The 27,442-nt window shown below is 61.9% G+C and overlaps 1 protein-coding gene across 3 annotated transcripts; it reads right to left on the reverse strand.

Annotated features, from left to right (window-relative positions):
* Positions 1-3,742: 3,742 nt before the first annotated feature.
* On the reverse strand, positions 3,743-26,202 carry TMEM201 (transmembrane protein 201; the record flags this gene model as incomplete). Of its 3 annotated transcripts, none has more annotated exons than XM_082832312.1 (11): positions 3,743-3,840; positions 5,019-5,156; positions 5,968-6,213; positions 6,949-7,020; positions 9,104-9,351; positions 14,695-14,898; positions 15,383-15,735; positions 16,884-17,060; positions 18,287-18,481; positions 19,142-19,262; positions 26,090-26,202. In XM_082832312.1, 11 exons carry the CDS (start codon positions 26,200-26,202, stop codon positions 3,743-3,745), a joined length of 1,965 nt encoding a protein of 654 aa, XP_082688438.1. The 3 variants fall into 3 exon arrangements, with proteins under 3 accessions (XP_082688438.1, XP_082688437.1, XP_082688436.1); XM_082832311.1 differs by having other exon boundaries at positions 5,968-6,267; XM_082832310.1 differs by having other exon boundaries at positions 5,968-6,267; positions 19,142-19,286.
* Positions 26,203-27,442: the final 1,240 nt, after the last annotated feature.

Here is a 27,442-nt window from a genome sequence, read left to right on the forward strand (position 1 = left end):
GTGCAGATTTCCAAAGCAAAAGTCAGCTCCAGATTTTTGAAAAAACAAACAAAAAACAACTCATCATTTTCTGTAGCTTTCTAGAATGCAACCAGGCAACGCATATAAAAAGCTTCAGAATCCTGAAAACCTTTGAATTATCCTAAGAAAAGTCTTCAGTACAGAAGACGTAGGTTCCTACAAGACGCTTACTGCTGTCCCAATTATAAAAGCAGGGAGAAATGATAAGCCTTCTAGATGCTCAGCAGTAAGGGAAGGTAAAATTACCTGCTTGTGCTCACGGGGAAGGCAGCCTTTAAGAGGGACGAGAAGTCACACTTGATATGGAAATAGGCCCATGATGGTGTAAAGTGAGAAGTAAAGTGACAAAATGTTGTGGACAGAAAGATCCCACTTTCGTAAAAGAAGAAAAAAAAAAGAAGATATGTATGTAGAAGAAAAGGGTAGATACCAATATTTTAATTGTGGGATTATGAGTCATTTTTTTTTTGCTCACTTGTATTTCTAGATTTTCTACAATAAACGTATTTCCCTTTTATAAGAAAACAACAGGACTTCCTTGGTGGTCCAGTGGTTAAGAATCCGCCTTCCAATGCAGGGGAACACGGGTTTTGATCTCTGGTCAGAGAACTAAGATCCCACATGCCACGGGGCAACTAAGCCCGCACACCGCAACTACTGAGCCCGCACGCCACAACTAGAGAGAAGCCCGCATGGCACAGTGAAGAGCCCGCGCGCTGCAACGGAAGATCCCATGTGCCGCAACCAAGACCCAATGCAGCCAAATAAATAAATATTAGAAAAAGAAAAGAAAAGAAAAAAAACAGATGACATTAGTAAGATAATAACAGACACACCTAAAGGAAGAAATCCCTCACAGAAACAACTGTGTTTGAGCCTCCCCGCGGCCCCCTCAGCTGGGTTTCCTCTTCCCAGCACAGGGCTGGGTGTGAGCCCTGAGCAAGGGGACCCGCGTGATTTTTAAGGGAGCCTCTGGTTCTTCCTGGGCAGGCACCTCGCAGGCTCAACGGAGGAGAGGGCTCCTAAGAAGTGGGCCCTTTGGCCCCCTGAGGTCACAGCCTCATGGGACATCACACCCCTGAGGTCAGTGAACTCAGGGTGTTTGTGGCTCCACCTGCAGGCAGCTTGGTCCTGCTGCCCCAGAAGGTCGGCTGTGACCTGAGTGCGGTCGGAGTGAGCAGTCCAGCCCCGTCCCTTCCCATCTGCCCCGCTGGCCTCAGGGAGCCAAGCACCCACCACTCACCCTCCCCATGGGTGCTGGGCCCGAATGAGGCCCTCTGCATCGTGTGGTGCTTTAATTATCCCCAGCTCAACCCTGGATGGTGGGCTTGTTACTTCACAGCATCAAAATGAAGCCCATAAAAATGCAGACTCCGCAGTCACCAGGCAGCCTGGGCCCAGAACCTGTGCTGGGACGCTTAGGACGCTGGCCCGCTGGTTGGGACGGGATCTCGCAGAGAGACGGCTAAGCCCCTGCTCACGCTGTTTGCCCAGAGCCTCCCGTCTCTGCTCAGCAGACTCTGGTTCACCCTCCCGCCGCCCAGGCCCGTCCAGGCCGATAACGTCCTGTTCAAACCCTTCAGTCCTTCTGGGGACACTGCCACTCAGAACCCACCACCCCGGGCTCTGTATCCAAGAAACAAGCGAGTGAAGTCACTTCCACGGCAGCCCGGGCTCCCCTGCCGCCACCCCGGCCCCCAATCCAAGGCCTGGGCTGCCCAAAGAGAATAAAGATGAGACAGACTGAGGTATAGTTCAAAGGTTGGTATCTTTTTTGGTTTCCTTTTTTTTTTTGCTTTTGTAAAGAAAAATAAGGTTGTGTTTTTTGTTTGAAAGAAAACGTAAGTCAGCCCCCTCCCCGCCCAGCCTCTCCCCTGCCCCTGGGGGGGCGCTAGGACCACCGGCCCTGGGCAGGAGGGGCCAGGCTGGCCCAGGCGCGAGAGGAGGGGGCTGGGCACTCAGTCAGGGCTTCCTCAGAGCCAGAGAGGAAGGGTATTCGGGAATGGAATTTGGCTTGGTTAGGCAAACAGTAAAATTAAAAAACTCGACGGCCACGCCCACGGTACGAATGGAGGCCAAGAGGCACCACCTCCGAGTTGGAACCATCTCTGGCAGCTGGAGTCTGGGACGTGGCGTGGCCCCTGGCCCCCAGTCCCCCTCGTTCTGGGGTGAGGGGGAGGGCAGGAAACAGTAGCTCTCAGGAGTGGGGGGATGTCAGAGCAACCTCCTTCCCCACATGGTAAAAAAAAATTACTAAAAAAGCACCCAAAGCTTAATAAAACTAAACCTCCCCGGCAGGGAGGACTGGGGGCATCCTGCTTCCCAGCAGAACGCCTTGCCTGGCAAAAATGTGTAGAAAAATAAAATTAAACTTTATCCCTGAATGACAGAGTGAAGACCCTTCCCCTGCCGTCGTGAGCCTCCCCACATGAGTCTCAGAATTCACAGAGGCTGCTGCTTCCTCCTGAAGTGGCACGAACGCGTGCACTGACACACGCACGAGTGTGCACGCACACACGCACACACACACACACACACACACACACAGCCCCACACCTGCGTCCAGGGCCCAGGGCAGCGGGACGGGGACTCTGACACCCACAGGCAGTCTCTCATTCCTCACGGCATCTTGAGGGTCCCTGTGCCAGACTGAGACCCACCCTTCCTCTTCGCGGGGGCAGGATGGGACCCCAGCACAAGGGCAGGTGGAGGGGGCAGACCTTCGGTCGGAAGGGCAGTGGCAGGACCAAGGGGCGTGGGGTAGGAAGCAGGCTGGCCACAGTGGCCTGGAGACAGAGGTCGCGCTGAGCCCACCGCGACAGCAGGATGCTGAGGGTGGGCGTGAGGGTCCAGTCTCATCAGAGACCTGCAGGCTGAGGGGGTCAAACAAGGCCCCCGTGGACAGTGCATGAGGGAGGGGCCTGGAAACGGGGCGGGGCGGGCCCTGGGTAGTGCTCTCACGGCTGCAGCGCTGCTGCCAGGGAAGGTCACCAGAGGTAATAAAATGGGGACACAAGCAGGGACAAGTGAGTCTGGGGGGTGGTGCTTATACGAGTCCAGTTGGGCCCCTGAGACCCAGGAACTCTGAGGGGCCCTGGGCAGGAAACTCACCTGCCCGCCCAGGAGAGCCAGAGGGAAGGCGTAGCCCACAGCCCACAGGAAGGGGCAGGACAACGGCAAAAGATGCCGGCCCTCACCGGGGCCTGCCAGGGGAGGTTTATCCTCCTCCCGGCTGGAGACCTCCCCTCCCTCCTCCCCCAGGGAGCCTGAGGCGGCCCACGGGACAGAGGGGTACAGTACGAAGATGTAATCACAGCCCGCGGCTGCGGGCTCAGGGCCACAGCTCCTGATCCCGTCACAGCAGTCGTGGGGTTCCCGCCAGGCAGGGCTGGATGGTGGGGAGGGACCCCAGGGTCATGCAGCCCCTCGGGGACCCCTGGCTTCAGGATCAGAGTGTCAGCACCAAACACACAACTGATGTCAGCCAAAGAGGTGGGCGGGGAGGGCTGGGACCCCCAAGACCATGCCCAGCCCCGCAGTCTGTTAGGTGGGGAGAAGGCTTCCGGGAACAGGGCTCCCTCTGGCGAGGTCCAGGGCCCTGGAGAAAAGGGCGGAGGCGGCAGCCCCTCGAGGAGGGCTGAGGCCGGCAGTGGTGGAAGCGGCATGCACCTGGGCGCACCCTCCGAGATTCTCTGGGTGCCGGGAGGCTGCGGACCGCGGGTCAGCGCAGGCTCTGGTACAGGTAGGCCGAGGTGAAGAGGGCGTTGACAGTCAAGCTCACGGCCAGGAGGCCCCGGATCAGCGAGGGGGCTAAACGACCTTCCAGAGAGAAAACGAGAGACCTGTGAGCAATGTGGGGCTGAGGCCCCGCCCCCAGGGGAGGTGCTCCTGGGCTGAGGCCCCGCCCCCAGGGGAGGTGCTCCCGGACTGAGGCCCCACCCCAGTTCTTTCGGGGCACCCGGAAGCCTCCCCATCTGAAAAGACCCAGGAACGTGGGGTCACTTAGTTAGATTCTGACTCCTTTTTTTTTTTCGGCTGTGCCCCACAGCTTGTGGGATGTTACTTCTCTGACCAGCTATTGAACCCGGGCCCTCAGCAGTGAAAGCGGAGTGCTAACCACTGGACCACCAGGGAATTCCCAAGTCCTGACTCCTTGAAGATGCCTCTCTTCCTGACCCTGTGCCACCAGGCAGGTACCGGGCTAGGGTGGTACACACCTGCACCTTGCCATGGGGTACACCAGCTTTATAGACAGGACAGGACGAGTACCCTGCCCAGGCCTCAAAGGCGATAAGCTGCTGACTGGGGTCCCCCACCCCAAGCTGATGCTGCTGGGTCACATCCCAGACCCCACCTGATTTGGGAGCAGCGCCCATTTCCAGTCAGCTCAAAACGATCATTACAGGAAAATCCTGTCAACATACACGTCTCCCACCCACCTGGAGGGGGTACCGGGAGCCGACCACTGGGCTTTACGCTGAACCGGGATCTGACGTCACAGCCCGCCCCCATCCCGCAAGCAGAGGAGCCAGGATTTGAACCCAGGCAACTCAGTGCCCTGCGCAGCCTGCAGCCTCTGCACTGGCCCCCAGGGCGCCCACGCTGCCACCCTCCTGGGGAACTTTCTCCAAATGTGAAAGTGTTCTGTATCTGTTCTGTCCAGTCAAGCAGCCACAGGCCACATGCGGCAGTGGAGCGCCTGCAATGCGGCTGGTGCAGCTAAGCAAGTAGATTTTTATTGTTGTTACATTTTAACTGTTAGACGTAAAGAGCCGCCTGTGGCCAGAGGCTCCTGTAAGAGCGCAGATCAGACCCGAATCTGAGTGGGGATGCTGTCGCAGACGGGGTCCAGGAGGCCTCGGGTGGGCCGTCTCACCCTCTTCTGTCACCCAAGAGCCCTCGAGGGGCTGTTCTCGGACAGCTCTCAGGAGGCGGCTGCAGACCCGGAGACCCCGCGCTACCCTGCCCCCCTCCCGCACGTCACACGGGGTGCAGACCTCGCCAGGTGGGGGCCTCCTCCGCGCACCCTCTGGTGGTGGTGTCCACCACACAGGAGGACGACCGGGACGAGTCGTCCTCTTTCTTGATAGAGCGGCTGCTGCACGTGCTGCCCCCCTCCGGCGCTGACTTCATGTCTGCAGGGAGAAGGGGCGTTTCAGTGGGAGCTCATGGCTCACCCCCAGGGACAGACGCGGGGCAGCTCCACCTCCAATCCCAGGATGGTCCTCAGACGTGGCCGGCCAGCCAGCCCTGCCGGTCCCAACTCGCTCGGCCTGCCCCAGGCAGTGGGCAGTGGGAGGCCAGGTCCTCATTCAGGTCCTGTCTGTGTAGCTGCCGTGAAGGGAGCTGGCTTTAGATCAGGAGCAACAAACTCCAACACCGCCAGGCGGTAGCAGACGACAGCCACAAGCGAGGCTGTGGAGGGGGCAGGTCGGTGGGGCAGGGAGTGGCAGAGGCTGGGGCGTGGGACCTCAGCCTGCCCTTCTACCTGTCTGGCCCAGCGTGGCCAGATCTTCTGATATAATACGAGACACAGGAAATCCACACATTCATGTGAAAGTTCTAGATTTTAAAGGTTGAGGCCTAATTTTAAAAATTCTAAAATGCTTTGCGGAAAAACTTCATTTGAGCAAAACAAATACATCTGCAACCAGATGCAGCCTGATGCATTTCTGACCATCCCAAGGGACAGAGGGGCCTCCAGGTCAATTGCAAAAGAAGAAAATAAAATCAGCCAAAAAAGGGCAACGTCCTGGAGGGTTCAAGGTCACCAGAAGCCAGGCCAGCCAGGCCAGGGACTTGGGAGAGTGGCCACACAGTCAGATAAGAGCCAGGACAGGCCCTGTGTGACCTCCTGACGGTGTCCCCACCGCTGCACACTGACCAGAGGCCTCCCACGGCCCGCTGGGCTCTCCTGCCTCCGAGAGGGCGGTCAGAGGGCCGTACCCACGGTGTGCTTCGTGTCCCGCACCGGCTGCCTCTGTGGGATGGCGGGCGGCTCGATGGTGAAGAGGCTGCCGTTGCGGGGCGAGTGTTCGTCGGAGCTGCTGGGGGTGTTAGGGGCCTCCCCGGGGGGCGACGGGAACAGCAGCAGCTTCTGCCCCTTCAGGTTGAGCCGGGCAGGGCTGATGAGCGGCCTGCGGTGGCGCAGGGAGCCAGAGCTGGAGGCCACGGAGCCAGCCACGGAGGGCGCTGGGGAAGGGACGGGGGAGGAGGGGCAGCTCCCCGACAGCAGAGAGAAGTAATCTGGAGGGTGGGAGGGTGACAGAAACAAAGATGACAATATCGTGTCAATGTCTGCTCTGGTTATAGGACCGGCTGTGGTCCTCGGGCTCTTTCCTGTATTGACCCAGGGAGAAAGGCGAGGCTGGGCCTAGACTGGGGGGCAGAAAGGAGCCCTGCTGAGGACTGAGGTAGGAGGGGCCTGCACCCCACCAGGCACCCGAGAGAGGGGAGAGGATCCCGGAGCCTCAGCCATGCCCGCCCCCTCTGCCCCCTTCCCCCTGACTTCTATCCAAAGCCCCTGGTTCCTCCCTCAGCTGAGAGCAAGGCCCGGGGAGAAACCAACCCTGGAGACCTGAGGTCAGCGACCCTGAGCCCCGCTGACGCCGGCACCCCCAGTGCCGCCTCCCTCCGTCACCACTGTGAGGACAGCAGCATCGCAGCTGATCCTAGAAACTCTCACGCCCACTTCCCGGAAGAGGAGACTGAGGCACAGGGCGTGAAGCACTTGCCCAGGGCTGCACAGCTGGGAGGCACAGGGTTGGGGTTTGAACGTGACCCCCTCTGGGGGCCCGTCTGACCCCAAAGCTCACGCTCAATGCGGCTGCTGTCCCGCCCTGCACACGCTCTGGAAACGCCGGCCCACGCGCTGCCCTGCCTCAGGCGGCTTCCCGGTCACTCCTCTTGGCGTTCTGTCCTCCTCACCTGAAACCGGAACCTCTCTGGATCGGGACACCTGAGACGGTGGGCGGCTCCCACTGAACAGATACCCTGAGTCTGGAGAGGAAAGAGAAAGGCAACACAGGTCCCTGCGGAGACAGGGCCCCGGCTCCGGCCCCCTCCCCCCTCGCTCTGCCAAGACCGTCACCCGTGTGGAGTTTTCACGAGGGCACGTTCCCGCCTCGCGGATGAGGAGGCCGAAGCCCACAGCAGGCCGCACGGGAGGTCGCGTCCCGGTACCTGACCTGCGCCTCCTTTGCTTCGGCCGTTTGGAGCCCTGCCCTGCTCCACTAAACCCGTCGCCTGACCCCCTGCGCTGGGCCTTGGTGCGCAGAGCCCGCTGCCCCTCCCTCAGCCGAGTGCGCCCCAAGGGCAGGGGCTCCATCTCACGAGCCCCTGGGTCCCCCGAGTGCCCCGCTGACAGCCGAGCGTGGAGAGAGCCGGCGGCCTCCACGCGCCCGCGTGGGGGCTGCTGCCCCACTGCCCCAAGGGCTCTGAGGGGTCCGTCGGCCACAGAGCCCCGCCTGCCCCTTCCACCCACCGGTCCGGGGACACAGACCCAGGTCAACCCCCAAGTGACTGTGTGAGGATGGCCACGTGGCCCAAGCACAGCCGGAGTCCTTTCGAGAACTGGGGAGGGGCCTTCCTGCTGGGGCTGAGCTGCAGGGACGCCGGGGTGAGGCCTGCAGCGAGAGGTGCAGAGGCAAGTAGAGCAGAGAGAGAGACGGGAAGATGGACCCTGGTACTGCGCCCGCGCCCCGGACCACCAGGGCCTCCTGACACCTGAGCCAAGGACCCGCCCCAGCAACGGAGACTCCAGGATCCCACCCTGAGACCAGCCTTCGTTCCACTGAACTGCTCTGCCACCCTCGGGGCAGGGGCCTCCTGAGCCCTTGCCTCGGGCCTCCCAGGGCAACCCGGAGGCTGCCTGTTGACACAGAGAACAGTCTTCTGGGGAAGGGCCCAGCTTCCGGGCCCTCCAGGTCCCTGGGTCCAGGGCATTCCATGTCCACTCTGCTCCCCTCCCCCCGACTCCAGCTGCTGTTCACGGAGGGCCCGCAGAGGCCCTGTCCGTCAGCCCGAAGGCCTGAGCTGCGACTCGCCGGCCACGGGCTCAGGAACTCTGCTGAACAGCCATTTCCAGAGGAGGGCAGGCGGCAGCCACCCTCCGCCAGCAACACGGCTCACATTCGGTGACACAGAAGTCCCTGGAGTCCAGGTCTTCATACCGCTCGGGGCTCTCACCCCTTCAATCCCAGCCTGAAGGCCTCAAACACTACCCACCGCTCAGCTCACGAGCTGTGTCCAGCGAGCCGTGTCTCCTGCACTGTGGCCCACCCTCTACCTACAAGGACGCTGGACTGCACACAGCAGACGCTGGGCGAGTCCCGGAGGGAAACAGGTCCAGAGGGGTGTCGGACTGGAGGGGGAGCCCCCTGCTTGGGGGAGCTGCTCAGGGGCTTAAGAGAGACACTGCACGTCAGCAAGCCCGGCTTAACCAAGATGCCGCCCACCTTCCTAGAGGCTGGATCCTGCCGCACAGCCCCGCACCCCAGGCCGCACCCCGAGGGTGAAGCAAACCCCGTGGGCACCGGGTGGCTTCCCAAGGTGAGGAGGGTCGTCACGGAAGACCCTGCTGGGGAAGGGGAGGGATGAGATAAAGCCTCCGGTGACAGGGACCAGGTGCTGGTCACTCCGGGGCTCCATAAACGTAGCAGACCTGAACCGAATCCCTGCCCTGTGGACCACACAGGAAGGCCAGGGGCACAATTCCCAGTCCCCAGTGTCTCAAAACAACGGCAGTTAATAATAACGGTGAGAACGGTGATAAAAGACAAAACCCCACGGGAGGGGACGTGGACCCACCGGACGCCTAAGCACTTTAAATCCACCACCCGGTTTAACCCTCACGACCACCCAGAGTGGGTTCCACCACTGGCCTCAAATTTGAAGGCAGCTGAGGCTCAGCATGGTTGAGCCCGTTGGCTAAGGCAGCCCGTGAGTGGACACAGCAGGGTCTGAACCCAGTTCCGCCCGTCTCTAAGCAGAAGCACCACCACCCACCCCGGGCTCAGCCAGAGTCCCCGAGCCCGGCTGCCCCCAGCCCCGCGCTGCCCACCACGGCCCGAGCGCCACTTACCTGCTCGCGTCAGAGAGGGGATGGTTCCCAGTGAGAGGGCCCGGCTGAGGCGGCCGGGCAGCGAGGAGGGCGAGGCCCGGCGGGGAGACCGGAACAGCTGCTGGTTGGCAAGTGGCAGGAAGCCGGGCGGGGCGGGGATGAACAGAGCCGGCGAGGGGCCTGCGACGCCTCGGCAGGGGACGGCCAGGCTGGGGCCGGCGGGGAAGGGGCCGGCGGGGAAGAGGCCGGCAGAGTCTCCCGGGAAGTACCTGCGAGAGAGAGCCCAGCGGGCATGGGAGAGGGGACTGGGTCAGCCCCGGGGGCCCCCGGAGCGGCCTCCGCACGGCGGGCCCCCTCCCCTCCCACGGTGCGAGGTGGGGCACGAGTCGGGGTCCCAGAGGAGGCGTGTGTTAGTTGCAGCAGAAAAGCAGTCCGACCACATTCACGCCATTAGGAGCGGGTGGCTGGGAGGCGCCAGCGTGACCCACCCCTCCCGGCATGCCCCCTCCGATCCCCTCAGCCTCACAGCAAACTAGGTCCACTACAAGTCTCGGTATTAAAGTGACACTGTCGCCCTCACCAGCCTCACGCCAACCCTTCACCTCGAAGCAAAAAACGCCCAGCCCTGCGCTGGCCGCTCAATTGGGCCGACGGCCTTGGGCTCCTCCGCGCCGCTACCCGCTTGGTGCCCAGAGCCTCCCGGCAGCGGCCGAGCTCGGGGAGCCCCTGCTCCCCAGGGCCCGACCCTGGGAGTCCTGCCGCTGCCCTCTGGTCTCAGACACTCCTCGAAAGCCCCTGGAAGAGCGGGGCGGAAGGCAGCCAAGCTTGGGAATCTCTGGGAAGAGGCTCTGGCCGGACACCAACTTGAACTTAGAAAGACCCGTAACGATCGCAAGGCTGCCCGAAAGACGGAAGGTGACAGTGTCTCTTTAACTCGAGAACGGTACAGATCACACGACAGGACCCGGTGGCCCCAAGCCAGAATGTCAACCATGCTTCTGATTAAGGCAACCGATTACAGAGGGGGAGGGACAGAGACAGTTAATACATGATTAGTCCGCCGTCTGGACGGAGCTGCGGGAGGTCCAGCCTTACCTCGGTCCCCAAGGGACAACTGAGCCCATGGATAATGTGCCGACGGACGGGCAGGCTGGCTCAGTCCCTGCAGCAGAGCCGGGGGGCTGCCTAAGGTACCCACCCCATGCCCACCACGACCTTGAGCTCGGGGCACTGCTGGCCAGTATCTCCACGCCACTGATTTCCCTATTTCTCATCCCTGCCCCTCTCTTTAAACAAGTTTTATGAGGAAAGTGTGGGGTCAGCTGACGCCCTCCTGGAGAATCGCGTGGCCTCCTTAAAGCCTTCCAAAGCACCAGGAAACCACCTGGACTTCAGAACCAAAGCCGGGGCCCAGTGTCTGGGGGACACGGGGAAATCAAGCAAATCTACGGCAGAGTCTGGGCAACCTGGCTGGCCCGAGGCTGGACGCGCCTGCATTCCACCCGCTGACCCATCCTGCCTAAGCCTGTCTGACCCCTACACCTCCTTTCCCCCAAAACACCTGCGGAAGGTTCTGCCTCTAAATACAAGATACGATTTTGTGCTGTCATTTTAGAATGACATACCGTTTGGCAGGACAGACGACCTTGAGGAGTGGCCTGCAAGGTGGGGGGACACTCAGCACGACAGTGAAGGGCGGTGAAGGTGCGCTGGGACCTTTGGCCAACTCGCTCCAATCACGCACAAAGCCCCGCCCGCTGCTGGGGCCTGCACCTCCCAGAGGACCCCGTCTGCCCTGTGCAGAAGCAGCCTGATGAGGGCGGGGCACGTGGGCCACGGGGGCGGGCACGCCCGGGCCCTTCCAGCGGGCGGCAGCGCGACTCTGCCTGCGCTGGGCTTCCTGTGCCGCCCCACCGGGCAGCCCACAGGCCAGGCCAGGCCGCGAGTCGGCCGAGGGCCACCTGCAGTAATCGGCAAGTAAGAGGAGAGGGTCCAAGTCGGGCTGCAGGTTTCAGAGGTGGCCAGCTGGGCCCAGGAGAAGCTGGGTCTTCTCAGCCCTTTCCTACGCTTCCCAGATCCTGCTCATACCTGGCGCTGCCCCAGAGCCTATAACCTGAGTCTCTCATCCGCCCGGCACAGGTGCTTTCCCAATCTCTGATGCTACTAAAAATGGTGGCGCCGAGGGGGAGACGGTTCTGTGGTCTGACCCTCTCACTGGGACATGCGGTGGCATCACTCAACTAGCAGATCCTTGTGAAGCGCCAAGCGTGAGCCCTTGTCCTGGTTCCGCAGAAGACAGGCCCCAGGAGGCCCCTGTCAAAGGAGCCCCATCTCCGCCAGGCTCCCAAGCGCTGCACGGGGACCGACACTTCCTCTGGCGAGGCCCGCCCAGACCGCCTGTGCCTTCAAATCCCATCTCAGAGAGGCCCCGGCCCGGATCCAAGTCTGTGTGTCCGCCGGGACACAGGGGCTCCAGCGAGGGGGCGGGCGGCTGGCTGCACTGCCTCCCATCTGACACTGAGGGGGACCTTTGATTTTCCAAGCCAACCCCAGGCCAAGCCGGGAACAACAGGAGAGAGGACTGCATTTTAAGCAGCAGTTTATGGAGACGAGGAGAAGCACGAGCCAGCAGGGTGCCCAAGGATGGTGGGCCCTGAGCCGCTTGGTGCCCACGCTGCCAGCTCCCAACCCTGGCTCTGGTGGGCACCCCCGTCCCCCGAAGCCCCCGCCCCCGGCACAGAAGCCTCTGAAGGAACGTGAAAGAAAAAAACCAGAAAAGACGTGGTGCCTGACGCCCACCGGTCAAAGCAGGGCCCCGGAGGCATTTATTGAAAATACAGCATCAAAAACACTACATCTATGGCCAGGAGTTGCGGTTACAGTAATTGGAGGATCACTAGACAATCATCCACGTCTGCACAAGAGAGGACGGGACACTCGGTGACAGCTGCGGGCAGAAGGGACACGGGCCCCTCCCGGCGGGCTCCTGGGCAAGCGTTACGAGTGAGCCTGCTCGGCCTGGGGCGGGGACCCCAGAGCTGGAGGGAGAAGATGGCCCCTTGATCCCAGATGGTCTGACTGTCGTCCCCAGCGGAGGGGAGAGAGGCCCCAAGCAGGGCCGACACGTTCCCAGGTAATAAGCCACGATCCCAGTGGTGCCCGCACTTCCTCAGCTGTCGCCAGTAATGTCGGAAGGTGCTGGAATATGCTCTATGTAATGAAACTTTAAGGGACAGGTGGGTGATTTTAAAACATCACACCAAACACTAAAGAGGCCAGGAAGCCTTCCTCGATGAGCTCCATCTCAGTGACATGAGGTGTCTTTCCGTCCCCACTAGAGGGCAGGAGCGACATCTGCTCAGCAGGCTCCTGGCCAGCAAGAGAGCTGGTTAGGGTTGTTATAAATAATTTAACTTAAATACACACGTACACACAGATGTCCTGCTTCTACTCAACACCAAGAAAAACAGTAATTAGCATCGCGCTGCCAGCTTCCTTGAGAACGGGAGATTCCAGAGGGCAGGGCACGCACAGCCAACAGACACTGGCTCCCTGCCTGGCGCCCGCCGCGCCTTCTCCCCGAGGCTGGCCGCCGGGCCGAGGGACGGCCAGCCCACTCCCCCTCTGCCTCGCCAGCGCCCTTCCATCTCATGCTCCACCCGGGTGCTCCCCACCCGGCCGCCGAGGGGTGAGTGGCGAGGGGTGGCCGCCTCGGAGCCCGAGAACGGAGGGGCCTGGGCACGACTCCTGTTCCCCGGGGGCTCTGCGAGGGGCCTGAGCCGGGCACGCTCCACCTGCCCCTCAGGCTCAGCCAGCTGGCCGCCCTTTCCTGAGTGTGACCCGCACATGCATGTGATCCGCTCTTGCCTTCCCTGGGCTCCCATGTGTACAGCGGAGGGGCTGGCGCACTTGGGGCCACACCTGGAGGGGGCTCGTGCCTGCAGTGAGGAGTTGCAGGACCCAGGGCCCTGGAGGGGCGCACGGCCTTGGTCCAGCCTCCTGCCACGGCCCTGGGAGGGCAGCCCCCAGGCTGGGAACTGCCTCCAAACGTGGACGGCACGTCAGCCTCCAGAGCACATCCACGCCAAGGTCAGCACTCAGGGGCCCTGGAGAGGGGTCCAGCTCTCCACCCACAGGCAGTAAACAGGCTGGCACAGCAGGGCCTGGCCCAGGGAGAGCGAGGATGAAGCCCTGTGCGGTCTGCGGCTGCCCTACAGGGAAGCGGGAAGCAGGAGCTGTGGTGCCCTCCCTGAGGGGCTCTAGAGGCCAGGAGGAGGGCGGTGACAGGCCAGAGAGGGACAAGGTGACAATGACCTGGTGTCATGGGCCTGCGTGTCCCTTGGGCTCCTTACTCCATGCTAACCTTGGGCAGTTGGGACATTTCCCAGGCATCATACTGGAGGAAGGGGGTGAGAGGAGGAAACTGGGGACACCCCTGGTATGGGGGGAAGGGAACAGGGCCAACGAGAGCAGTTCAGGTCCCGCGCTGCCTGCCAATCAGGGCCGCCTCGGCCCAGGAAGCCTGAACCCCAGTCCCTGCAGGGAATGAGTGGAGGGCTTGGCCATAACGGTTGGGGTCCTGCCTTTCGAGGGCAGAACCCAGGGGCTTCCCAGGAGAGTTGGCAGAGTGTGTGTGCCCAGGTTCTGCCTATCTGGCTCACAGTGGTGCCCAAAAGATAGAGAAGTAAAGGAGAGAGTATTTAGACCTTAGACCTCCCCCCAGCCTGGGCCAATTCTCACCACGGCCTGGCTGTTAAGATACCTGCTGACCACAGGAGAGGCAGGATTTCCTCCCGTCCACCTTGAGAAAGGCCTCCCCCCACACACTCATGGTCAAGGCCTGTCTGGGCCTAAGAACTGCACTCTCCATTCCTGGGGAAGGAGGCTGAGGGATAACAGGGTCTCAGAGCAGGGAACCCAGGGGGCAGCCCTGTCTCCTCCTGGTTTCACCAGCTCCACGGGGCTTACAGGGCAACGGGCAGGACCAAAGGGACAGACCAGAGAAGCGACGGTGGGACGAGGTAGGGGACTCTGCTCTGGCCCCGGCTCAGCACCACCTGCCCATGCCAAGCAGCCCACGTGGTCAGGCCATGCGGCCAGGGCCCACCCTGCAGCCACCACCACCAACCCGTGTCGGGGGCCCAGAGGCGGGGCAAGGTGAGAGGAGAAGCGGGCAGCAGGCCTGCAACGCTCTTCCCGTGGTGTCAGAGCCAGGAAAAGGGCCGTGGCCAGTGTGGGGTGCCTGGAGCTGCCAGCAGGAAGCCACGGGTCAGAGGCACGCAGCATGGGCGCTGCCCGTGTTCCAGGCTCAGGACGGTGAGGGGGTCTTTGGCCAGAGAGGTGGAGGCAGTGAGCAGCTAGAGAGCACTCGGTGGGCTGGGGGCCTGGGCTGGGGAATGGCTTGGTGGAGCCAGAAAGGAAAGGGGGGCAGGCCTGACTCCTCGGGGAAGTGGAGGGGCTGGGCCAGGACCGGGGGCCCTAGGTTGGGCGGGGCCGGAAGTGAGGCAGGTAAGAAAGATGCAAGACAGAGGGGCACTGTCTGCGCTGCGGGCAAAGCCCTGGGCCTGTCCGTCCGTCTGTCCTCCCCCCGCAGTCACTGCTGCTTCTCTGACCTTCGGGGCCGGAATCTCCGTGGGCCCGTCGCCTTCCTCGTGGCCACGGCTGCTGTGAAGCCCACCAGGCAGCACAGGGACGTGGTGCTGAACTTGAGCGTGTCCAGCCAGCTGGGCGAGGCAGCCTGCAGGTACTGCTCGGCCAGGTGCAGCGCCAGCAGCAGGGCCCACAGGCCAGTGGAGAAGGCGTCGATCCTCCGGAGCCTGCGGGGAGAGCGGGAGTGAGGGCCCAGCGAGGCGGGATAAGGCGACCCCTCCCACTCTGCCACCTTCATCCACCCCCAGCCCTGCTCAGAGGACAGAACCCAGGGCCATGAGGAGAGCGTGGGCCTCTGAATGCTGCTTCCAACAGTTACAGGCCGCATGACTCCGAGTCAGTGCTTCTCTGAGCCTCAGTGTTCTAGTCTGTACGATGGGGCTAAGAAACCTCCCTCAGAGTCACTGGGAGATGATGTGGACACCGTTCGGTACAGGGTCTGCAACCGCACGGGGAAGCAGAGCAAAGGCCCAAGGGCACCCACTCGACCCTCCAACAGCCCGTGAGCCAGGTTATCGTCAGCCGACTGTGCAGATGAGGAGTCTGAGGTGGAGCAGCGAGGCGGTGTGGCCCCAGTGGCCCCTCAGAGCCCCGCCCCTCCAGCCTGGAGCTTTGCTCCCACCATGCCCCGCCCGCCTGCCCCCCACGCACCTGAGGCGGCCGGCCAGCAGCATGGCCAGCAGGCAGGTGAGCAGGCCCAGCCCCACGACGCCCATCTGGTGGCTCTGCCCAAAGGCCCAGGCCTCGTGCAGCTTCTCCGCCGCATGCTTGGGCAGCAGGCCCAGCAGCTGCCGCCAGCCCTCGGCCCCAGGGGCTGTGCTGTTGTCAGGCGGGGCCGAGCCATTGCTACCAGGTGGCAGGGCCGGGGGCAGGGGCGCCCCTGGGGCAAAAGGGTTGCTGGTGCCGTACAGCGCGGTGGTCAGCAGGAAGGCGCAGGCCAGGAAGGCGAGGGCTCGGAGCACGATGACCTGGAGCGGGGCCTTCACCACGGACGAGCAGAAGCTCTGAGGGAGGGAGGGAGGGAGAGACTGGTCGGCAAGAGAGACAGAGCCACCGACACCCATCCTGGTGCCCACTCTGTGCACGGGGGCCTGGCCGGGGCCCACCTGCCGAAGAACCCACCAGTTCCTGATGATCAGAGACGCCCTAAATTCTCACACCCTCTTGGCTTTGTTTCTGGTTCACCACTGGGTCCCATTACTCTGTCTCACTTCTGGGCCGTCACCCCACTGCGAGCTCCTGTGTGGGGAAGAGCTGTGCTGCCACATTCTCTACAGAAATCCTTTTGAAGTGATGGTGACCTCTTCTTTCAAGTACGTTTTTTCCAATCGTTTTCAAATTCTCCTAAAAAATTCCTATTGCGGCTCTAACTGGAATTGTAATAAGTATACAGATAACTCTGGCCAAAATTAAGCTTAAAAAAACAGCAGTAAGTTGTTCAGTCTGGGAACACGGTGGAGAGGAGGAAAGCAAGGGTCAGAGCATCCCACTGTGCAAGTGGGCGTGTGGCTGGCGCGTGGCTGTGTGGTCGGGGGCCTGGCTGCAGACTGGAAACCACACACCAACCAGTCAGCGAGATGGCCACAACCAGAGGGTACCTCCGGGGACCCAGGGGGTGGGTGGGAGTTTCTTTGGGGAGGATGGATTTTACTTCTAAACCCACTTGCTACTTATATCACATTTTTTTAAGCCAGGACATTCCAGCATCTGAGTACAGAGATAAAAATGAACAATGGTTTTAGCCAGTCAGTCCTGGGCTCAAATCCTGGTGACACCACACACCAGGTAGGTGGCCCTCTGCAAGTGACTTAACCTCCCCAAGTCTGGTTTCCGTGGCGCCTTGGAGAGCACCCACCACGAAGGCGCTGGGAGGAACCCACACAGGTGTTGGCAGGTGCCCAGGCTCAGCAGGGCAGCTCAGAAACCCCTGTCACGCACGCAAATAACTAACATTCTCCTTAGGACCCCTGCTCCGCTCCGTGTCTGGGGACAGGTTGGGATGTGGCCCCATGGGACAGTTGTTGCCCCAGGGAAAAGGGCCTCAGCTCTGCAGAGCTGCCCCCCAGTCACTGGCCCAGCCTTCTGGGAAGGGGTTTCCTGCACAGACCCAAGGGCTGGGATGCCTGGAGTGCCCCATGGACGCCCCTCGGACCTGCGTGTGCGTCTGGTCGGCCTCCCGGCGCTTGAACTGGTGGCTGAGCAGCAGGGCACGCAGCTGGCGGTTCTGGTGCTTGATGTAGTGCTCGACGGCCGCCTGGCACGGCCGGCACAGCTTGTACATCTGCTCCAGGTGGTGCCGGTACACCTCGATCTCCTCGTCATATCTGCCCTGCGGAGGGAGACAGAGGCTCAGGGTCTCCAGGGGGCGACCGTGTGCAAGTCGTCCCCAATCTGCACCTGCTTCCCCCGCTGCCCAACAGGACAAACGGCTGGGAATAAGGGCCCCCCAGAGGCCGGGACACAGCAGGGCCCTCAGCTGACAGCAGACACTCCAGCCAATTCTGTCGCTCCGAAGGACGCACGTTGAGGCCAGAGTCTGGGACGTGGCCCCTGCTTCAGGCCCTGCTCCCGGACTCCAGAGCTCCAGGAAGGCAGGTGACCCACGGGGGAAGGTAGCTCTGGGCTGACACCACCTGGACGCGGGCAGATGGACAACCCAGAGGTGGGGCTGCTTCTGCCCTTAAGCCCAGTGGTCTAGAAGACACCGGAGAGCCCCTGGCCGGGCCAGGGCCCTAGCAGAAACCAAAGGGCCTTTACGTTTCAGGAACAGCCCAGGAGACTCGAGTCCCCTCCCACCCCTCCTCCCCCAAGAGATGCAGCAACACGCCCCTCCCTCCCTGCTGCCAGGGGAGGGCGGGAGGGTTATCAGTTTCATCTCTTGCTGGGACTGAATGTGCCAGAAGAGGTGCCCTGGCTGCCTCATCGCACATGCCTGCCCTTCTCTCTGCAGCCTCCCTGCCTCTCCCCTCCCAGCCCCAGCTCACCTCCATTTCCCTCCCTCCCCCACTCCCAGGCTGGGCCTTGGGAAAGTCAGTGTCTCTGGGCTTCAGCTGGGATTTTCTCCTGAGGTCACGGAACCCCCAGACTGGGTGAGGTGACACCAGCTAGATGACAAGGCTGCTGGGCTCCACGGTGGACCCGGGGGAGGCAAAGCCCTAACACCAAGCCTCTCGGCAGCACCTGTGTCCCCTCCTCTCCCACAAGCCGGGACATCGTCCACCAACTCCACAGCAAACTGCCCGCCAGCCAGTGGCTAAGACTGACTCAGAGGGACACGGACAGGATGGTCCAACAGGGCCCCAAGCTGGAGCCCAAGGACCCTACCTCCCCCTACCCAGGGACAAAGCCCTCTGGGCTGGCAGGAGCTGGGCTTTCCATGATGCTCCCAGGCTTGGGGCCCCCAGAGCAGTGACATGAGACAGAAAGAGCGAGAAGCGAGTGGCAGCTGAGATGGACTAGATCACACACGCGGAACACAGGGCCAGCACGGGGCTGGGGTGAGGAGGGGCCTCCCCTCCACTGCTTGGACCCCCAGCCCCTCCCACACTCGCTCACCTCGTCGCGCGGTGAGAAGGCGGCCAGTTGCTTGATCTTGGTGGTCTGGTGGTGACTGCACCGCCGGCACAGCAGCACCTGGCTGCTCACCCACTGCGGGGGCTGCATGGGGGCTCGGGGGCCGGGCGCCCCGCTCACCACGTGGTTCAGGTGCTCCAGGTACTGGGCGGGGATCGGCTTGTTGTAGTCGCCGTTCTGGGGGGGGAGGAGGACTTGAGTCAGGGGGAGCCCCTCCCTACGGGCAAGAGCCTCCCCACGGGTTCGGGCCAGGCGCCGGACGGAGGGCCCGCGTGCCCGCACTCCACGGAAGTGGATCGCTAACACTCCCTTGCTTTACGTGCAACGCAGAAGCTCTTCTTCCAAAAAAACTTCACGGGAACCCCCAACACAGGCGATACGCTGAGGGTGCATCCGGGACCCCGCCCCCTGCCCACACTCCCGCCTGGTGTCCCTCCTCAGGACCCAGCAGGGGCTGGCACAGGGGTCGGCAAACTCTGGCGGTGGGCTGGCTGCCCACGTCTGTGAGTAAAGCTTTCCTGGGCTTATTCACAGCCACACGCGCTCACACGTCTGTGGAGGCTCTGCAGTGCCGAGCAGGCGCAGGAGACCGCGTGGCCTGCAAAGCCTGGACTCCTCACTGCCCGGCCCGCAGAGAGCCTGCTGACCCCGGCCTGGGGCAAGGCAGAGACTGGGCTTCAGAGCCAGAAAGATCCGGGTCTGAACCCAAACCTGCCAGTTTCAGAGCTGGGACTTTGCACAAGTCACCCTAGCTGCCCAAGCCTGTCTGCTCCTCCTCAAAGGAGGGGCCCAGGGTCAGGGCCCAGGGCCCGCAGGTCCTGGATGGGAGGGCCGCACCTCCTGGAAGCCGTTGTACTGTTCGCAGTGGGGGCAGTCCCAGCAGTTGCGGTTCCCATAGGGCACCACCGTGTCCTGGTTGCAGAACCAGCAGTTGACGACGGTGTGTGTCGGCTTCATCCTGTGGACGAGCAGAGTGGAATCAGTGGGAAGACCTCCGTACCCATGCGACAGGAGACCAGGGAGAGCATGTGGGAAGCGGGATGGGGACCCCAAGCTGGAGATGCAGGCAGGCGGAGGAGGACAGGACGCTGTGTGTCCAACGGCAGGACCTTGGCTTCTCCTTGGCCTCTGAGGCCAAGCCTCCCCCGAGCTGGAGAGGCACCAAGAACCCAGGGCCAGCCAGGCCCGGGGCCGACAGGGACCAGGCTCTAGGACCACCCTCCACCCCCGCAAGGCCCGCAGACCTGGGCCTGTTCCCAGGATGCGGAAATGGTGCTCCCTGGGGAGTTTCCAGAGGGAAGGCACCTCCTGGGCTTCACAGAAGTCCCCAGGAGAGCGAGGGCCAAGGAGGCCAAGCGGTAGGGACTGCAGAAGGCTGCTCAGCCTGGGGCCACCCCTCCCCAGCAGGGGGACAGGACAGGCTGGCCACAGTGGCCCTTGCCGGCCACATGTGTGCTGACAGGTGGGGTGTGAAGGATAATCCCGGCCCAGACACCGACGGATCTGTGCTCTAGGGCCGTCCATCCATCTCCCTGGCTGGGGGGTGTGTGTGTCGAGGGGGTTGGGGAATGGACATGGCAACTACCAGGCAAACCCCTCTAGTCCCAAGAATCTAAAACAATGTGGGCAACAGGTGGCAGCTGCTTGAACCCTCGGGTCCCGGCCTTGCCACTCCTGTCTCCCTACTCACCCCCAGAGTCCACCTCCAGCTCTGGGGGTGCCGCCTGGGCCTTCGCTGGGATGGGCAGCCATACCACACACGGACACCCCTACTGTCCACAGGACAGCACGGCCCCAACCTTCTGCGAGCCAGAGCCCCTGGCTCTGCCACCTTCTCCTCTCCCAGCCTCGGCCCGCATCTGCAAAGTGGGAGCGATCACAGAACCAGGGCATCTGCGTGTTACAAGGACCCAATGACACAAGACACGTAAAGGTGCTTCGCGACGCAGGGCGCTGGCTGTCACTACCCTGTCCCCGGGACTGTCAGGGGCCTGGAAGAAAGGCTGGCCCCCCGGGAAGCAGAGCTGCTGCTTCTGACACTGCTGATGCTTCCTGGCCTTGCCCTTCCACTGACCGTGGGCAGGTTACTAGAGTTCTCCAAGCCTCAGTCTTCTCACCTGTCGACTGGGGACCTGTCGACTGTCAAGTGTGGGAAGCGCTTACAGTGCCCAGCTAAATACCCAATAAATGACAGCTTACATGGGGAGGGCAGGGGAGGGGAGGAGAAAGCCCGGACAGAGACAAGGACATGAAACCAGACCTTGCAGGGAAGGGTCCCAGGGTCCACAGAGGGCACCTGCAGCTCCAGTTCAGGCCAAGGCCCTCAGAATGGCCGACAAGGGACCGCACGTCTTCAGCATCACTGAACCAGAGGGCAAGGCCCAGAAACAGCAGCACTGGGCAGCGCGGCTCGTGGTCATGGTGTGGCCTTTGGGGAAAGTCATTTCTTTATCTGGCCAAGGGGGATAATGATAATCTCTGCCCACAAAAGGCTGCCGAGGGGCTCGGACGGAAGGCACCTCCTGGGCTTCACAGAAGTCTCCACCCCAGGAGAGCGGCTGCCACCTGTCGCCCACATTGTTTTAGATCCTTGGGACTGGAGGCGTTTGCTTGGTAGTTGCCACGTCCATTCCCCAAATGAGGGAATTCAGGAAAGCGCTGAGCTGGGCAGGTGATCAGCGGAGGCATTTTGACAGCTTCACCGGGCTTCAGGCAAAGAGCAGTGGAAGGAGGCGGCTAGCGGTATGGGAACCTGCTCTGCTGAGAAGCCGGCACTTGGCTTTCTCTTTGTTAATCTGTATCTGCTTTACAGGCTTCTCTGTTAGAGTGCACAGTGGTGCGTCCAAAGGGGTGATGAGGCAGGCCAGAAAACCTCTCCCCTCTGCCCCCAGGTCCTGCTGTCCTCGTGATGGGTCCCTCTGCCCCCTTCACCCCAGAAGCTCACGGCACCACACCCCACCTCTGGAAAGAAGCCAGCAGGAGAGCTGGCAGCCCACGAATAAAGAGAGATGGGAAGGGAATAAAGACGACCGGTGGCAGGTGAGCAGGAACTGAAGCTTTGGGCCAGGGGGCCAGGCACGAAGCCCCTCCCGCCCAGGAAGTCATCGTTTCTACCCTGAACCTCCAGCTCTGTTGCTAGGGAAGTGAGCCTGGCCTGGAAGGAGGTGGCACGAAGGGGAGGCTGGGGATACGTCCTGGTCCCTGGGCCAGCGGCTCTGGCTTGGTAATCCCTGCCCAGGGTTGGTGGGGTGAGGGTCCTCTCTCGCGGACAGGGCAGCTGCCTGCCACCTTGGCCAGATGGGGTCCCCGCGCCAGGAAGTCACCTCCCACAGCTCCCAAGGGGTGAGCCCTGAAAGCACGTGCAGGCCTGTGAGCGGCAGACGGACCAGCAAAGCTACGGGGAGCTGGGTGTGAATGTCGGCTCCCCAAGCACCAGCGCTGCCGCCGCCTGCCGGAAGCGCCACGCGTCAGACACGTGGATGAAGTGACTCACATTCGCGGGCTGCGCTTGACGGCTGACCTCACAGCTCGTACGTACTGTCCCCACAGCCACGGCGCGGGCCTGGCCTCTGGGCCTGAACCCACCTCTACCAGGCCTGGCGCAGGAGCCCTTGGGTCAGCCTACTCTGCGCCCGCTTAGCCGGGGTTCTGCTGCTGCTCAGGGAACAGCCCCTCCAGCCCGCCCCCCTCCTACCCCTCGCCCGCTTCTCCCGCAAGCCAACAACCTCCGTCCCCAGTGAGGCTCTGGGTCAAACCACTCTTCGTGGTGGACAAGATCTGAGGGGACAAGACAGAATGTCCCTGTGACACAGGCAGGAGCAAGTTAGGTGGGTCCAGGCCAGGCCACCTCAGGTGGAAGGCTGGGCCCCAGAGGGTGAGCGGCCGGGAGGGTCTGGAAGGTACTCACCCAGCTCCTGCCACCTGTGTGCTGAGCTCTCTCAGGCTCTGCGGGGGTTGGAGGAGGCCTGAGGCAGCCAAGGGCAGGATGGGCCCCTGGGGGGGAGCCAGGGGCAGCTGCATGCTCTGGAACCGCCCCTCCACACGCCCCAAACCCACAATGGGGAAGAAAAGATGAACAAAGGCCCCCAACAATGGTATCACCCCCTCAGCCCCACACACGGACAGCTAGTTACAACAGAGCTCATGCCCTGGCATCCCGCCGTGCCCTACAGGTCTGGTGGGAGCGGGGGGTGTCAGTTCTAGCCCACCACTGGCCCACCTCTCTGAGGGCTGCAGCTCCAGGCCCTCGGTCCAGGACCCTGCCAGGGGGTGGGCACCTGCTGTGAGCCCAGCACTGTGCCACATGGAAGAGACACTGATGGGGATCAGTCCCTGTTGGGGGGCTGGGGGGGTGCTCAGAATCTGGGGGAGGCCCATGCGTCCACCAGTCTCTGCCAGGCCCTGAGAAGTTCCCCGAGAGGGTCTGGCACACAGCCTGTGACCCTGGGCACCACGTGCTGGCCTGGCGGGGTCTGGAAGATGGTCTCTGAGAGTCAGGTTGGTTCCCTTGGGGGCCGAGAGGTCAGCCTCCAGCAGGGCCCCGAGGGGATCCCAGGACAGGCTCATAGGCGAGGGGTCCTTGTCGGACCCCACACGGCTCCTCACTTGCTCCTCTGTGCCCTGAGTGTTGTCCGATCCACCAGAGAGAATCCAAGGAGCAGGCTCCTGGGCAGCGGGACAGCGGCACCAATGTGCAGCTCAGTGCCACCAGGACCCAGCGGGCCTCCAGCCGCCCGCGCCAGCCTCAAGGCGAATCACACTTAGGCCCACAGCAGTCCAGCCAACACCAAGACAGAAAGCCCGGATCCGCCCTCGGTGGACTACACCGGTCCCTCAGCACAGCGCTGGCTGGGCACACGCTGGATCGCAGGGAGGCAGAGATGAGCGAGGCTCTCCACTCCTGACCCGGACACAAGGACGAGAACAACGACCTCACAGGGCAGCTGGTGACAGGTGCAATAGGAGAGAGCCAACAAGTGGTGCATTTGCCGTCACCCTCAAGAACGGGTTTGCCGGCCAGCAAGGCAAATGAGCAGGTGGCCCTCAAACAGATGGACTGCGGGCAAGGGGGGCACCACCCGGCATGCGTGTGGAGAGCAGGGTCCCCCCAGCCAGAGTGCGCAGCACCAGGAGAGCCTGGCAAGAGGTGAGCGGGAACCAGGGACCCTGGACGCCAGGTCGAGGCTTAACTCTTTTACCTGGGAGGCTGCATCCTCTCTGTTCCCAAACACCAGAAAGTGGACAATCCTACGGGGGCCTCCAGAGGTCTTGAGTAGGGATGTGATGGCAGGAGATGGATACGATGGCAAGCGGCAGAGCCTGGGGGTGGGAGTTTGGGTGGGGGAGGCACAGGAAGCCACCAAGACTGCCTGGGTACAGGGCGCGCCAGCCTGGGGAAGTGTAATTGGGGCTTCCACCTGGCCTCCTATGGGTGCAGAGTGACAGCCAAGTTGCTCAGTGAGGACCCAGAGCACGAGGCTTGGTTAGGAGCTGAAGGGCCAGAGTGAGGCAGGGCTCTGCCGTTTAGCAACTTGGTGTCATAGGGCATGAAGCCCAATCTCCCTGGGCCTCTGTTTCCTCATCTGTAGAATGGGGCCAACAGCAGCTCCTGCCCCACGCCAGGTCATAACACACAGTCCGGTCAAGAGGACTCCGCGGGTGGGAAGCCAGGGTTGGCCCTGCCGGAGGCTCTGGGGACCGCAGCCCTTCAGAGAAGCAGGCTCTTCCCCCTGCTCCCCGGCCGATCCTCCATCCAGGTCCCTCCATCGCTGTGCTGAGCCCCCAAACACCCAGCGGGCCAAGTCCATTTCCAGAAACAACTCTCCTCACATGCCCTCACCAGGGTCATTCTAAACCCACGCTGTGGCCAAAGCCATTCCTCACTGTCACTGTTTCCCCCACAGAGGAGAAGGGCTCAGCCTGGTCTTGCTTCTGAATCGTGACAGTGGCTAATTTATGACCCCCAGACAAAAGCCAGCGCTCTGGTAGAATCTCAGAGCCTCCTGGGAAAGGGCTGGTCCTTCTCAATCAAAAGGTCCCAATGCCACACCACGACTCTGGTGTCACGCCACACTGGTGCCCTCCTGGCTCCCCTCGAAGCAGCTCACCCAACACTGCACCAAGGCCTCAGACTCCTGTCTCCGGGAGAGGGAAAGCTGTGGCTGCCAGCCCAGGTGGGGAGACGGGACCCCCAGGAACAGCTGCAGCACAAGACAGGAGCTTGAGGCACAGTGAGCAAACCCAGTGCGAATCTAGCCACACCAACACAAGTGAGAGCTGCAAAGCCTGGAGACAAGACCTGGCCCAGGCTCTGGTCCTTGGGCTGACATTCCCTGCCCCCGGTTAACTGGGAGGCAAACCGGGCTCTGGACACACTTCTGCCGTCGACACGCTCTGGGAATCTGAGCAACAGCAGGCGGCATGCACCTCTGCACCTCAGTTCCCTCGTGCCTAAGATAACTGGTTTGAACCAGTTGGTCCGGCAAGCCCCTCCAGCTTCCAAATTTTGGGCAGAAGCTGGGACACGCAGAGCTGTGCGTTGTCAGGGACCCCTGAGGCCACCCCCTCCTCAGCCTGCCAGTCTGGCTCAACCTGCAGACACAGCTGATGTCCCTCCTACCCCTTCCTCCCCCAGGAAGCCTGTGACTCAGTCGCCCTCACTTCTTTTCCCTTTGGGTGAGAAGCAGTACACGGTGGTGGCTAAGGAAGAACAGACATGCCTTCCAGGTTCAAGTCCCAGCTCCCCCACTTGCTGCCGAGTGACCGTGGGCAAGTTCCTTCGCTTCTCCCACCTAAGAGCTGCGCTTCCACATCCCCTGCTGAAGCTACAAGCCCACCCATTCTGTCTCCAGAATGTTCTCACAACCCCACCTTTCTCCCCTATCCCCTGGGAAGGTGGATCAAGTGGGTTGACAGTGGGGCTGCCCCTGAGGTCCTCCTGAAGCAAGAGGCCATTAAGCTTTTATCCCTGACCATGGAGACCAGCTGTGCACAGTGGGGTCAGCATGATCTCAGAGCCAGGGTCGGGGGTGGGGAGCCGCCACTGAACCCGCTGGGCAGCCCAGCCCGGTTTAAACACCTCTGAAGTATGTCAGGCTTGCCTGCTCTTGGAGGCTGTGGAGCCCGGGGGTCAGGGATGCAGGCTCCAGGGTCAGGATACTTCAGCTCACACCCTGACTCGTCTAATTAATAACAATTTATGTAGCTCTTTTGTCCCTCAGCTTCTCTAGACAGAGCAGGGGTTGTGACTCTGAAATGGGCTTATGTGAGATTAGAACAACGCCCGAGACAGCGTATGCGGCTCAGAAACTACCGGTCGGTGTTCACGCGACCCAACGTGCCCCTGAGGACCAGGTATCGGGGCTCAAGACGGAAAGGAGCAAGGCCCGACCCCCGCTCGACGCTCCCGCAGGGTTTGGGGGCCCTGCAGACCCTGCAGCTGGGCCAGCGCAGATCTCCGCGGGGGAGGAAGTTCGTACGTCAAGCGCTGGCTGTCCCCGCCCGCCCCACATTCCTGGGGTCCCCCAACCCACTCCTCAGCCGCTTCCCGACTGGGGATCCCCAGTCCGGTTTTCCTTCCGGGGGCGGGGCGTGCACAGTGGGTCTCGGCGCGGGGACACACGGGCCGGGCCCCACCGCCGCGCCGCGGCCTCGCCGCGCTCACGGACAGTGAGGCGCGGGCGGCCCCGGAGCCGGCGGGCTTGGGAGGACAGCGGACGGAGGGCGGGTGCGGGGGCAGGGGCGCGGGCGTGATACTAGCCGGCCGCGTGGGCCGCGCGCACTCACCTCCGTGCGATCCGGTAGAGCAGCACGCCGGCGGCGGCGCACGCCGTGACCCCCAGGCCGCCGGCCAGGCCGGCCGTTGGGTAGCGGGCCAGCAGCGCGCTCATTCCCTCCATGGCTCCTGGCGCGGGCGATGGGCTGTGGGCAGCGGCAGGCGGCAGGCGGTAGGCGGCGGCGGTGGCGCTGGCGGCTGGACCGAGGGCCGCGGGCGGGACGCGGAGCGGCGGCGCGCGCCTCCTCCCGCCGTGACCTTCGCCGCTTTGTAGCCGGCGCGGGCCCGCCCCCTGACTCGGCGCGCTCCCGCCGCGCAGCCAATCGGAGCGTGGGGCGAGCCTGGTGGGCGGGGCGCCGGCGGAAGTCGCCGTACCGGCCAGAGAGCGCCCTCCCGCGGCCGGAGGGGGGAGGTGGCGCGGGGCCCGGCCCGGCCCTTCTCCGCTCCCGCTTCGCTCGCCCGGCGCCCCAACTTCAGCATCCCGGGCTAATAAGTCTTTCCCCGGCTAGTCCTGTCTTCCCAACGCCTAGCCAAACCGGGCCTATGCGCGCGACGCTGTTTTACGGCAAGTCGGAGCTTCTTAAGCCGCTTCCACTGAAGCCACTCCAATGGTCAAAAAATTAGTTTGCAGAAACATGAACCCCGCCCACTCCCGCCATAGGGAGGAAGGTAACTAGATCATGGGACAGCCATGCTACGGAACGTAATTCAACTATTAGAATGTCAGAGCTATAGGTATTGGCCTAGAGGGATGAAACACTTTAAAAAAAAAGCAACATGCACATTAATTTTGATAATACCTAAGTTTGAATAAACTCCTATAATATGTGTATGTTTATTGGAACAGACGATGGTTAACACTGAACTGCAAATAGCTACCTCGGGGGGGATGAAGATTCACTTCATGAAAGTGTTTTAGTATTATTGGTTTGTGCTAAATTACTTTTATAACTTAAAAAAAAAAGAAGCTCAAGTTGGGAATATTTGTATTTAATTCCGCAATATCTATTTCAGTGTTTCACAACTATTCGTGTTTTTTGAGGTCAACATTAGAATCCTTACCGTCCTGGGCAGTGATGGGTGATTTAGCAGCAAATGTTTCCTGTTTCCTGTTGCTGGTTAATCTGTCCCACATCCTAGTCCTGTGCCTTCACCAGGAACTGCAGACAAGGGAGCAGGGCACGAAGCCTGGGCAGTGATGAGAGTCTGCCTGCACGCTCCACTTTCTTGTAAGTTAAGTGTCAGAGTAGAGGCTTTCCTTTGCTTCATTTCTGCTTTCACCACAAATGAATGAATAGCAGTGAAGCTTCCCTTCAAAATGTGAGGCGTCGTATTTAAGCACCATTCTGTTTCCAAGGAAGATT

This window comes from Leucopleurus acutus (assembly GCF_964270905.1).
Source record: "Leucopleurus acutus genome assembly, chromosome: 2".
NCBI classification, from domain to species: Eukaryota; Metazoa; Chordata; class Mammalia; order Artiodactyla; family Delphinidae; genus Leucopleurus; species Leucopleurus acutus.